We start from the raw sequence: 12,986 nt of genomic DNA on the forward strand, positions 1-12,986 counted from the left end.
ACAGGTCAACAAGTCTTTATTGAGGTCAGTAAAGTACCCTTGAACACAGCAGCAGCAGCAACAGCAGTCACTACACAGTGATGCTGCCTGCCAGTGGAGGAAATAGAATTACAATTGTACACTTAAGATCTCCTTCATCCAGCATGTTAGGTTATTGTGCCAACTCCTGCAGCCTTGGGGTTGTCTGCCTGCTGTCTTTCCTACAGCACGGCAGGCAGGCCAGCTGGCAGCCCCACCACCAGGTGCATACACGTCACTTCACTTATATAGCGTTTAAAGTACATGGAGTTTGAAGACATCACAGACAATGGTTTTGGCCATGTGGTGTGTGTCTGCCCACCTCTCTGAACCCTACACAAAAAACCAGCTATGTCAAAGAACCAAAGGCATGCATACAAGCACCACTCACTCACTCCACCTACATGACTTGCAGTGGGTGGGGCTGAGTGGTGGTACTTTCTTTGGCTTGTTCTTCATGATTAGCATTCCCACCAGCACAGATGTAAAGGTCTGGCAAGGATGGACATAACCAACTGCAATATCCCACTTATAACCAAACCCGTCCTGCTTAACTCTACAACTAGGGCATGACACCCTCTAGCTTACAATAGTGTTTATACTTTCCTTCTCTACTGATAACCTTAATAAAAAATAAGCATAGTCTCCACAATGCCTTCTGTCAGACAAGGACATGAACTGGCTCACTCTTGTTAAATTAATAGTTTTGTTGGTTTTAAACACTCTGCTAACACTCTCTCTCTCTCTCTCTCTCACACACACACACACACACTCAGTAGTACACCTATTCAAGGCATCAGATTATCCACCTACCATGCGGCCACAAAAGGGTGAGCTCTGTTTCCTGTCTGGATTACCCTTCCTGAACCAGCCAGTGAGTAGCCAGCCCTCTCATGCAACACACCTGCTCCACATCATCCATGGAATGACACCACAACCCCAACTACTACCAACAGGAGGATCAAGGGAGCACACCACTCAGGGGGAATGTTAAAGAGAGCATGTGCCGTTCATCTCTGTCGCCAGAAACAGGACACAGCAATCACAGCAGGAAGCACTGGGTCAACGGATTCTTGTTGCACCCAGCCACTTGCAAGACGAGGGAAGGATATGAGGGACGTCCTGGCTCACTACAAGAGGACAGTTCAGTGCCCAGTGTGAGCAATGATGACGATTTCAAAGGGAATCTCTGTCAGTGATGCACGTCTGGCATTTGGGGAGACAGGAGACTGTACCTTCCCCCAGCACCCTACTTCCTCCTCCTCCTCCTCCTCCTCCTCCTCCTCCTCCTCCTCTTCCTCCCTCGCCTCCTCTCCAATTTCCTCCTTTTCCTCCTCCTGCTCCTCACCTCCTCTTTAACTTCTTCCTCAATGCTTGCTTTCTTGAAGAGGATCACCACGCCTCTCCTCACCCTCCTCTTCCTCCGCCATCCAGCCCCGCCACATTGTCCCCCTCTCTGGCCCATGGAAGGCAGCTGCTCCTAGTCAAACTTCTCCCGCAGACGATTCTTTAGAATAAATTGGGACAAGGGGACAGGATGGCCGCTAACGCTAACAAGACCTGTGGAGAGGAAGAGAAATGCTTTGTGACACATGATCTTGTACGATGTATGTAAGTATGTGGTACATCAAAAGAAAATAAATAAAGACCTTTTTCTTGCACATGTACACTCCTAGTTAAGGAATAAGATGAGAGGTATTGATACCAACTAGAAAGTAGTGGAATCTGGTGCTTGTACATGTATAGTTCATCAAAAGAAAATTAAACAAAGAACTCTCTATTGCATTCCAGTCAATTATCTTGCACACACATACTCCTAGTTAGGGAATAGCATATGGTATTGATATCAACCATCTTGTAGTGAGCAACAAGAGAGAAAGTTCATCCCTGGCAGTGAGTTCCTGGAATGTTAGGAATACAAAAGACACAATGGTCCAGTTTTGCAAGACAGAAAAATCACACAATTCTTAAGGTGCATGGACGAATACTGAGCATTACAGAAAAACTGTCTGCACATTGGTCTACACAGACTGTCTGGGGCTAAGAATGTGAATGCTGTGTGTGAGTGTGTGGTGCTTTGTCTGAGCCACCCCATGTGGGATTGCCAGCCTGGTATATAAAAACAAAAGCAATAAAATGATTATGAAAAGCTCTCCCATACTTTGGTGGACAGTCACAAATAAGGATGAATGGTGGTGCTTGGTGACTTACAAACGGATGTTAGGGAGAAGGCATCACTTGAGGAGGTCAGCTGGTAGAGGGTAGTGCCCGCCTGCACTGCCAGTATGCTGGGAGGAGCCACACCTACACCAGAGGAGAAAATAAACAACAACATAAGAAAAAAGGGAAGCTGCAAGAAGCTATAAGAGCTACACGTGGCAGTCCTTGCATGATATGTACCTACTTATTTCCACTATCATTTTCATCTATACACATCTAATCTTCTTTTAAAGCTTCCCAATGACTCAGCTTTAACCTGATTACTGAATCTACTCTATTCATCTACCACTCTACATGAGAACCACTTTCTTCTTGTTTCTTACTTGATGTACATGAGTGAGCTACACCTGTAAAGCACATGCATCTTGAACTCACACCAACAGGAAAGATTCAACAAGTTAGGATTACCCAAGCTGGAAAAAAAAGGACAGAAAAGAGATAGGATCATGTTGTATAAATATATGGAATAAAAAGATAGATGCAGACAACCTGTATCACCAAAGAAACCCAAGATTAACAGGACATATCAAGAACTTGAGATGAGAAGGGCAGGCATAATGAAGCTGAATGGCAAAAAAAAATTAGGCAACATGAAAATGCTGTACAAATATATGACATAAAAAGATAGATGCAGACAATCTGTATCTCCAAAGAAACTAAAATTAAGAGGACACAACAAGAACTCAAGATGAGACAGGCAGATATGACTAAGATGGAACAGGGGCAAAATACAGGAGACATGATTATGGTCTACAAATAGATGGATTAAAAAAAAAAAGAAAAAAAAGAAAAAAAAAGATGCAGACAAATTATAAATATATATATATATATGTATATACTCGTATATATATGTATATATATATATATATATATATATATATATATATTATATATATATATATATATATATATATATATATAAAAAGACACAACTAGAACTTAAGGACAGATATGGCAAGCAGAAAAATACATTTTCCATGCAGAGAAACACATCCCTGAAATTACTGTTAGAGGAAGTAGTGTGTGGAAACTATACCTATCTATCTACAAAAATATGTCTACATAAACAAATAAAGTCAGACAATAATTAAGTAATAAAAAGAGATTAATGTTACAAGATCAACTCAGTCCTGTGAAGTGTGAACAAACAAACACAAACAAGTGAACACTGTGTAGCACGACCACCCACCAATAAATGTGCCAAGCCAGAAGGGGCCAGAGGGGCACATTGATGATGGGACTGGTGATGTTGATGAACCAGTTGGGGAGGAAGGGAGTGATACGCAGGAAGATGATGTAGAAGAGCAGATTGTCTCTCTGCTTGTCCACCTGCAAACACACAAACACACAGTTAGGCAATAGCAAAGCAAAATGGTGAATTAGGAAATAAATTAAATTTCATTCAAGTTAATATTAATGAGATGGTTTTGTGTGAGAGAGAGAAGAGAGAGAGAGAGAGAGAAGAGAGAGAGAGAGAGAGAGAGAGAGAGAGAGAGAGAGAGAGAGAGAGAGAGAGAGAGAGAGAGAGAGAGAGAGAGAGAGAGAGAGAAGAGAGAGAGAGAGAGAGAAGAGAGAGAGAGAGAGAGAGAGAGAGAGAGAGAGAGAGAGAGAGAGAGAGAAAAGAAAGACTCATACCTTCTCTTGCCAGGATTTTGTACGTTCAGGTAGGTACTTGAGGACGATGGGTCTGCCCGCCAGGTAGGACAGCAGGTAACAGAATGAGGCTCCTGTGGCTGAGCAGAAGCAGATCATGAGCAGCGCCAACTCCCACCGGAAAAGGAACCCTGCGGAGGGGAACTCAACTATCACACCTTCCCACACAGACCTCCAGTGAAGTGCAGAGGGTTCTACAGTTAAGGCAGAAGACAGAACCACTTTAAAAAGTAACAACCTGCAGCATGTCACTCACCTGAGCTAATGCTATAGTACTGTAAAGTCATAATGCAGGACATAAACACATGACCGAAAAAAACTGTAAAAAGACACATGGAGGGTATACAGTAAACAAAAAAAAAATAAATAAATAAATAAAAATAAATTATGAATATATCAGCAATATAAAAAAATAATCAGCAAAGGGGAATGTACTGGGACAAACACTTCCAGCATCACAACCACAAAATGGTGGAAGAGGAGACCATCATAAACCAAAGGCTGCCTGTAAGTATATCGGGAATGGACTTGACAAAGAAGTGACAGAGGTAAGGTAAGGAACACAAGAACATAAGAAAATCAGGGAAGCTGTAAGAAGTCATCAGGCCTAAACATGGCAGCCCCTGTAACAGTGTATGTCAATAGAAGGAAGAAAAAGAGAGAGAGAGAGAGAGAGAGAGAGAGAGAGAGAGAGAGAGAGAGAGAGAGAGAGAGAGAGAGAGAGAGAGAGAGAGAGAGAGAGAGAGAGAGAGAGAGAGAGAGAGAGAGAGAGAGAGAGAGAGAGAGAGAGAGAGAGAGAGAGAGAGAGAGAGAGAGAGAGAGAGAGAGAGAGAGAGAGAGAGAGAGAGAGAGAGAGAGAGAGAGAGAGAGAGAGAGAATTTTGCAGCTTTCAGAATACCTCAGTACCTCCCCCCATCAATCTTGTGAGACTCACCTGAGAGGATGGACAGGAAAATGGATCCTGGCACTGCAAAGGTCTGCAAACTGTGGCACTGAGGTCAAGGAAAAGTACACTCATGTCTGAACAATCTGTAGCTCAGTGAAGCCTGAAATATAGCAGTAATTATATCTAAAATATCATATAAAACTTAAATCTCCCTTCTTCTCCTCCTCCTCCTCTTCATCTTAGCAGAGAACAAAGCCACAGAAAAAAATAAGGAAAAAAATCACAGCCTCAAGACCACAAAGGAACAAGCTGGGAATGCAAGAAGTGGGAATAAGAAGGAACAAGACAAAGTGATGTAAGGGAGGGTGCTAAGAACCTCAAGGGACCAGAAAGGAGACAATCTAAGAATGCAAGTGGAAGAAACAGGAGAGAACAAGACCACTGATTAGAAAGAGTAGTATCAAGAGCCTCAGGAGACCAGGAAGGAAGTCAAGGGGAAGGGAGGCACAGTCATTCATGTCTAAAGGATACAATATATAGGTGACGAAGACTCCCGCCAACACCTCGGAGAAGTAGCGCTCCTTGTAGTGGGACAGCACTCGGCCCAGGCTCTTGGCGTCCTCTATGTCCCGTGGCAGCTTCATGTGCTGGTACTCGTCCCTGACACAACAAGCAACGTCTTCAACACTGCACTGGCAACTAACACTTACTTTACTCCTCTTGTTCCTCATATATGTTACATGTACAGGCTAATCTCAATTTATAAAAGGTAGACTTATGAATTTATAAAGTTACTAATAAAGCATTCCTTGTCTATGGGTTAATGGTGAGTGTATGAGTGTCTGGTGCTTTGTCTGGGCCACCCTGTGTGGGATTCCTGGCCTGGTGTAAAGATCTATACACCAGGCTAGCAATCCCACAAATCCAGACAAAGCACTGCACACTCACACAAACAGCATTCACATTCTTAGTCCCATCAGCCCCCAGAGGAAAGGAACAGTCTCATGGACCACCATTCTACACCTCAGGTATAGCACAATTTTGCTCTTGAAATTAGTTTAAAAAGCATTGTGCTCAAGGAACACCCATAACTTTAAGATTTGATAAGTGACAGGACAGCATAGCCATGACTCAATCCTGTATAGTGAAACCAGGCCAGCACTCACTCCTCCAGGTGTGGGAAGTTCTTGTACACAAAGGTGAGGGCGCTGAGAGACACCAGGAAGATAGCCACCAGGCAGAGAAGGGCCCGGCGTGTGTCCATGGCCCCCACACCACCACCGTCATTCCCTCCCCCCGCTGTCTCCGCCTTGGCCTGCGTCATCTCTGTTGGAGGAAGGTAATGATGCAAAATGTTGTGGAGTGTCAGCAATATTGTAACATTCAGATCAGTCACCCCACCACAGTCTGGATGAGATGGGATAGGTAATGTTAGGTTAGATGAAGTTAAGTTATCTGATCAATCTGAAGGAAACTCTACCCATCCAAAGTGTAGAGCCACTGGTAAGGGTATGGCCACAATGAATGCTGGGAAGGTAGATGGTACTGAATTGTTTGGAAGGTGAGACGCATGAACAAACACTTGTTATCTAAAGCATCTAGCCATACCATATCACTTATCTCTCCCTGCCAAGCAATCTACTCTCTACTCTCACAGCACATCACACACATCAGCTGATTATTGCCGTGGGTTTTTCAGCATCAGATGCAGGGATCTTTAGAATTCTTTCTGATGATGCCATTTGTTGCAACTCAACTGTGTCTTTCAAAAAAAATTTCAACACCTACAATAAAGCCAGTTCTTTTTTTTAATATGTAGACTAAATTTACACCAAATACCAAAATTTTCCTTGTAATATATCTTCTCTACATGCAGCACAAGACTTGATCAGCCCTTTCTCAACAACTTACTCTCTTGATGCATTCAGAAGATGGGCTGACATGTATGCAGTTTATGGAGCTGCCCTGACTCATAATAATAATGTCCTCCATCATCTTACTCCATAGTGAAGTGCACCCATGGCACAGCCCCAAGCATTCTACCAAGTGTCCTTCCACTGCAACATGCAATAGTACTCTTTCACTAGTCTCACCATTCCAGATGAAACTATTTATTTCTAGTATTTTTTGGTCTGCTTTGAATTAATAAGCTTGTTGTTTTTCCTGCAAATCATTAGTTATTATGTTTTACCCCTGAACCCCCCATCCCCTCAGAAACTAATGATCTGCAATGAAAACAAAAGGCAGATTAATAAAAAAACAGACATATGTACAAGAAAAGATAAACAGGGGTGAGGAGTTGTGGCCACCAGCCTGCTGTCATGCACCACCACCTAACCCAACAACCAAATTAACTTAACCAAAATAACCTAATCAAATTAATGTAAACAAACCAAACTAACGTAACCAAACAAACAAACAAACCTAACCTTACCTTACCTGACCTAACTATCCTAACCTAACCAAAGGAACTTTATAGAACCAAATTAATATAACCTAACCAAAATAACCTGACCAAACTAATATAACCAAACCAAACTAACCTAACCAAACCAAACACACCTAGCCAAGCCAACCAAACCAAACTAACCTAACCTTACCTGACCTAACTAACTAACCTAACCAAAGTAATCTAACAGAACCAAATTAATATAACCTAACTAAACTAACTTTGCTTCCCAAAAATAGAGAAGTATTCAAAAAAATTAGTCAGCATTATAAATAATTTGCAATGGACATATATTGGGTTAAATTACTCAGAATGACAAAATGTAAGAAAAACCATAAAGAGACTGGTGAAAGAGTAGAATTCCCATGCACCAATTCATAGCACTAAGAACAATATATGGAATCTTTATATATATATTTAAATAAGCATCTACAAGAAAGAATGGGCTAAAAAAGAACAGAGTTTGCAATTTCTAGCCACTATAATGTCTAAGGGGTTGCAGAACAATAGGTCTCAGAATGGCTAGCGATTCAGGAAAGCTGTGTTAATAGCAGTGACACAATTAATCCACACCCTTGTTTCTTTTCTCATCTCTATTACTCGTTCCCTATCCCATGCCCGCTGCAATGGGTGCCCCTTATACCGAGTCAACCAAATCAACAAACCTAACCTAACGTAAACTAACCTACCGATGAGAACGCTACTGTTATTTCTGCTTCATCAGGGCTCGTAGTGGGTTGTGATTAAGGAACGATAGGGCAAACAACACTGAATGAGGTATGCATACGTGGCCAGCAGCCTCCCCAACACCCCGATCAGAAGAGTAAAGGAAGTTGACGACTTGCATCATCATCCTGAGGTCTTTCTTTACTCTCTTTTCTGGCGTTATCTCACTAAATACTCAGCCCAGGATAACTACCAGGAGCTCTGAGTGACGCTACCTTTCCTTCTCACAGCCTCAACTCCACCTTAGCGCTACACAAGCCCAGAGAAGGAAGTAAATAAAGGAGTGCATCACCGTGACCTACCAGCACCTGCCTGACGGAGCCGCAGCAGACGACACACACACACACACACTGTTTTTAAACGTGATGGAGACAAAGTAAAGTAAGATAAAGATATTAAAATACTGCAGGAAACTATAGTTGACGGAGATAATGCTACATAATGCTTCTAACAGACTAATGGAAGCTATTGACACACACACACACACACACACACACACACACACAGAAACACACTAAGAAGATCTTTGAAAATAATACTTATGAGAATCTTGGAATAAAAAAAAAAAATTGAATTCTTGAGGTAGCAAGTGTGTGCCGTTGTAAAGACAGATACGGAGATGGGAAATAGGAGATAGGAAAGAAGTAGAACATTTTTATCAGATGTACTAAAAGATTCTGAATTCATTACTGGGAAAGAATAAGTAGAGTTAAAGGTCATCATAAAAGCCAAGAGACAACTGAAGGAAACGACTTAAAGAAGGAATTCAAAGTGGAACACAAGAAGGAAGAAATACGAATCAAATGATCAAATACATTAAAATGTTCTTAATTCAATACTGGGAAAGGTCAGATTTCAGCATAAAGCCAACAGACAGGTGAAGACAACTGACCTAAAGAGCGACACAAAGCTGAACAGATCACAAGAAGGAAATATGTGTTCATGTGGCCAAAGAAAGAGCACCGCGTCCTTATCTTACGCATTAGCCCTTGCCCCCAGCCCTCGGAGGTTCAATGATCAAAACAGATAAGTTCAAGATAAGAGGTACAACCAACAAATATGGGAATGACACCTCGATTACGTACTTAAACCTTGCATCATTCCTACAGCCTCCACTCTAACACCCTCTCCTCCCCTGCCTCCTACTTCAAACATACCTTCACTTTTCGGCCATACGTTTAGGAATACTGCGCCTGCGTTGGCATTCTTATCACCTGAAGCAGAAAATCCTTGAGTCCACGTGATTCATTCGTGACTTTCTCTTCCATTGAATGCCATAGAAGGTTTCCAGTGATTTGAGGATTGACTGCAGCAAAAAAAAAAAAAAAAAAAAAAAACCAAGTTATTGTAAAATCGAGAGGCGCCTAAGGTAATCTGTATGAGGCAAAGTACAGAATGGGTTCGTAATGTTATCCTTATGTCCCTGACAATATCATTAACTGATGTAATTAAACTACTGCTTCTCTCTCTCTCTCTCTCTCTCTCTCTCTCTCTCTCTCTCTCTCTCTCTCTCTCTCTCTCTCTCTCTCTCTCTCTCTCTCTCTCTCATAAATTAAGGTATTTATAACCTAAACACATTTCGAGAAGTACTGTCTGTGTATCTCAAGTTTCCAATATTCGGTAAAATTTACAGGGACGGGGTTGTGATGCTTTTTCCTTTGTGTGTGTGTGTGTGTGTGTGTTTTGTATTATTGTATTATAATTACTTCTATTGTATAAGTCGAAACTGCAATAAACCTCTTACATCATACGAGGAGGAGGGAATACACACGATTTAACAGCTATACAACCACATTACTCATATATTGCAGCAAAATCTCACTGCCAGCACCTGCATCCTTGGTCGCGTCAGGACTGGGAGGGATATCAACACTGCAAGACCCGATGGAGTCAGCCAGGCTCCTCAACCCTTCATTCTCTTCGTCAGTCCCACAATCCACGACCTCGGTGTGGCTTGAGAAAGATGGAGACAATACACTCTCGGTGGGACTCGTGGCTGTCAGTTCCACCTCGAAGTCTCTCTCGTCAACAAAGCACTCCCTGCCGTCCTGCGAGACTGTGATGGAGATGTTCTTGGTGGTAAAGCATGTACCCGGCAGGTGTTTCATGCCCCGCCGCCACCTCCGAGAAACTTAAGACTCTTTAGCTTCCTTGGCCAGCTCCAGAGAAATTTAAGACTCCCGTTTCCTTAGTCACCTGGAAGCATACAAGCTACTCTTTCAACAGGACTGAAGGCCCACTCCTGCAATCCACGGCCGCGCTGGGAAGGCCGCAAGTTGGAGAGTTTCTGCTGGTCTCCTTAAAAGTGGGATTATACTCGGTTTTTCTTTCTCTCTTTTCCCCCCTTTTTTTTCAGTGCGTGGTCTTTCTGTAGGTTTTGGACCTGTCTATAGGTTGAAAAAGGGTGCCACACTAGTAAATTAATGTTTTTCTCTCTCTTTTTTTTTTTTTCCTTATATGATATTTTTTGAAGAGTGCGCTGTTATGATGATCTTTTCCAAGCACGACTTTTGGGGGTTCACAGGCAAGCTGGGTGAACAACGCCTAACTCTTGCCTTTATCCAGTCAAGGAACACATGGCCCAGCTGGATGAACAACGCTTAGCTCTTCCCTTCACTCAGTCACGGAAGATTCACCACCACGAGTTAGAGAATAAGTACCGCAGTTTCTCACACGCCAATGCTCCTGAGGGAATAAGTTGCTTGTTAATAATGGTCTTCACACAACCTCTTCACCCTCCCGTCTGCACAGGCACAGAACACCACATGGTAATCCTATTGAACCCAAGCAACATATCACAGTCACGTCTCAGTCACTTACGAGTATTAACAATTTTTTTTTTCTCTCTCTCTCCCTTTCTCCTTTCTTTAATGTAACATACGAGTGGGTATTATGATTTCTTGTTTCCGTGGAGTTTGTTTTCTTATGGATGTACTATTTTCTCGTCTTGTTTCTGCGTCCTTGCTGGCGTTAGTGAGGGAGGCAACAGCTGTGTATTTGTGTGTGTGTGTGTGCGTGTGTGTGTGTGTGTGTGTGTGTGCATTACTAAGGCTTGAGCAAGGTCACTGAGTCCTGACTAGAGAGAGAAAGGAAGAAGAGGAAAACACACATACACAGACTCACTCTCTCTCTCTCTCTCTCTCTCTCTCTCTCTCATACGGACAACAAAAATGATGAGTCGAGTTCTCATGCATATTCTTATTTGTTTATTCATCTCATTGTGTACTGCATTAATAGCAGTGTTTATTTATTATTTTTATCAAGAGACGATGTAGAATACTTAACTATCACTGGAATCATGAAAAAAAAAATGAAATTATTAATTTCCACTTGAACGTGTTAAAAAGAGGGTGTGACAAGACGCCAAATGCTTTAATATTATGAGTCTATCAAGCACCTCTTGTCTGCCGAGTGAACAGAGTCTGCAGCATGACGGGGGACTGAAAAATAATAGTAATTCCTTCACGTTGGTTGGAATCAGTGCGCTAGATAAGACAGATGGACAAATGAATAACCTTAGAGGAAGAAAAAAAGTTAATCTGACGAATGATAAAAGCGTGACTCCAACTGATACTAAAATATGAAAAAAAAGAAAGAAAATAAGTAAGGAAGAAAACAGAAAGAAAGAAAAAAAGAAAAGGGAAAGAGAAAATAATAAGTTATACAAATTCAAATATGATAATAATGAACGATAGTGAAACGTACAGAATAGACCTAGAAGAATAAGAAAGAAAGCAAGAAAGGAAGAAATGATGAAAGGAAAAGGTTACACAAAACTGAAACACAACAACAACAACAACAACAACAACTACTACTACTACTACTATTACTACTACTACTAGTACTACTACTATTGCTACAACAACAACAACAACAACAATAAAACAGTTGGACGAATGGTAAAGCGTAAAACAAAATAGGACAAAAAAATAAATAGATAAAAGAAAAAAAAAAAAAACAAGAATTATATGTACGGAAAATATTAGCCTCCTTCCCCCCCCCTCTCTCTCTCTCTCTCTCTCTCTCTCTCTCTCTCTCTCTCTCTCTCTCTCTCTCTCTCTCTCTCTCACCGTTCTCGCTCTCCAGTACGAGAATGACACTGGCTTCCAAACGAGGTCGCATGGAAGGGTGGGCAGCGATGGGGGGAGGGGGAGGAAGAGAAGATAAGGTCATGGAGGAGGTGAAGAGGGAAAAAAGTAAAACGAAAATAGGGAGAGAGAGAGAGAGAGAGAGAGAGAGAGAGAGAGAGAGAGAGAGAGAGAGAGAGAGAGAGAGAGAGAGAGAGAGAGAGAGAGAGATTGGGTGATGGGTGAGGAAGGAAGGAAGTGAAGAAGGGAAAAGAAAAGTTAAAATTTTCTATATTAACATTACTGGAAGAAGAGGAATAGGAATAAAAAAAGACATGGAAGATAAGGAAAAGGAAGGAAAACAAGAAGGGGCAGAAAGGAAATGAAAGACGAATAAAATGGAGGAATTAAAAGAAAAAAAAGAAGGAAGACACGAAAGAGGAAACAAAACTGGGAAAATGTCAAGGAAGATATTTAGAAGATAGCTGTAGAGAGGAAAGGAGGATGGAAAATTAGGATAGGCTAAGTTAAGTTAGAAGAGGAGGGAGTGTTCAGCTGTGTTCTATTTCCCGCGTTCCCTCAGTCAGTCTGTTCAGGGCGATAATCATAATGTTATTAATATGGTGAAGAAGGTCATAAAATAAATGTATAGTAAGTTTTAAAAGCTCTACTGTAACTTTTGCTGCTTCTACTACTACTACTACTACTACTACTACTACTACTACTACTATTGCTACTGCTGCTGCTGGTGTTGCTGTTGCTGCTGCTACTACACTAACATCTTATCTTCCCCCAACATGATTTCGATGACCTAACGTAGCCCACTACTACTACTACTACTACTTCTACTACGTACGTTTCTCTCGCTCATCGTGTATTCGTAATAAAAACACGAACAGAAAAGAAAACAAACAAACCACTTTTTTGGCGGATTAAATCGGTGATGCTGCGTGAACCACCACCATCA

At 41.7% G+C, this 12,986-nt stretch overlaps 1 protein-coding gene across 1 annotated transcript; it reads right to left on the minus strand.

The window, feature by feature from the left end:
• LOC135115343 (transmembrane protein 41B-like) lies at positions 1-10,800 on the minus strand. Its single transcript, XM_064032003.1, is given in 9 exon segments — positions 1-1,578; positions 2,231-2,322; positions 3,428-3,455; positions 3,457-3,567; positions 3,874-4,022; positions 4,826-4,875; positions 5,309-5,437; positions 5,944-6,103; positions 9,784-10,800. Coding segments are annotated over 9 exon segments (1,047 nt in total). The 5' UTR covers positions 10,061-10,800; the 3' UTR covers positions 1-1,527.
• Between the last annotated feature and the right edge of the window lie 2,186 nt (positions 10,801-12,986).

This window comes from Scylla paramamosain, chromosome 29 (assembly GCF_035594125.1).
Source record: "Scylla paramamosain isolate STU-SP2022 chromosome 29, ASM3559412v1, whole genome shotgun sequence".
Lineage (NCBI taxonomy): Eukaryota > Metazoa > Arthropoda > Malacostraca > Decapoda > Portunidae > Scylla > Scylla paramamosain.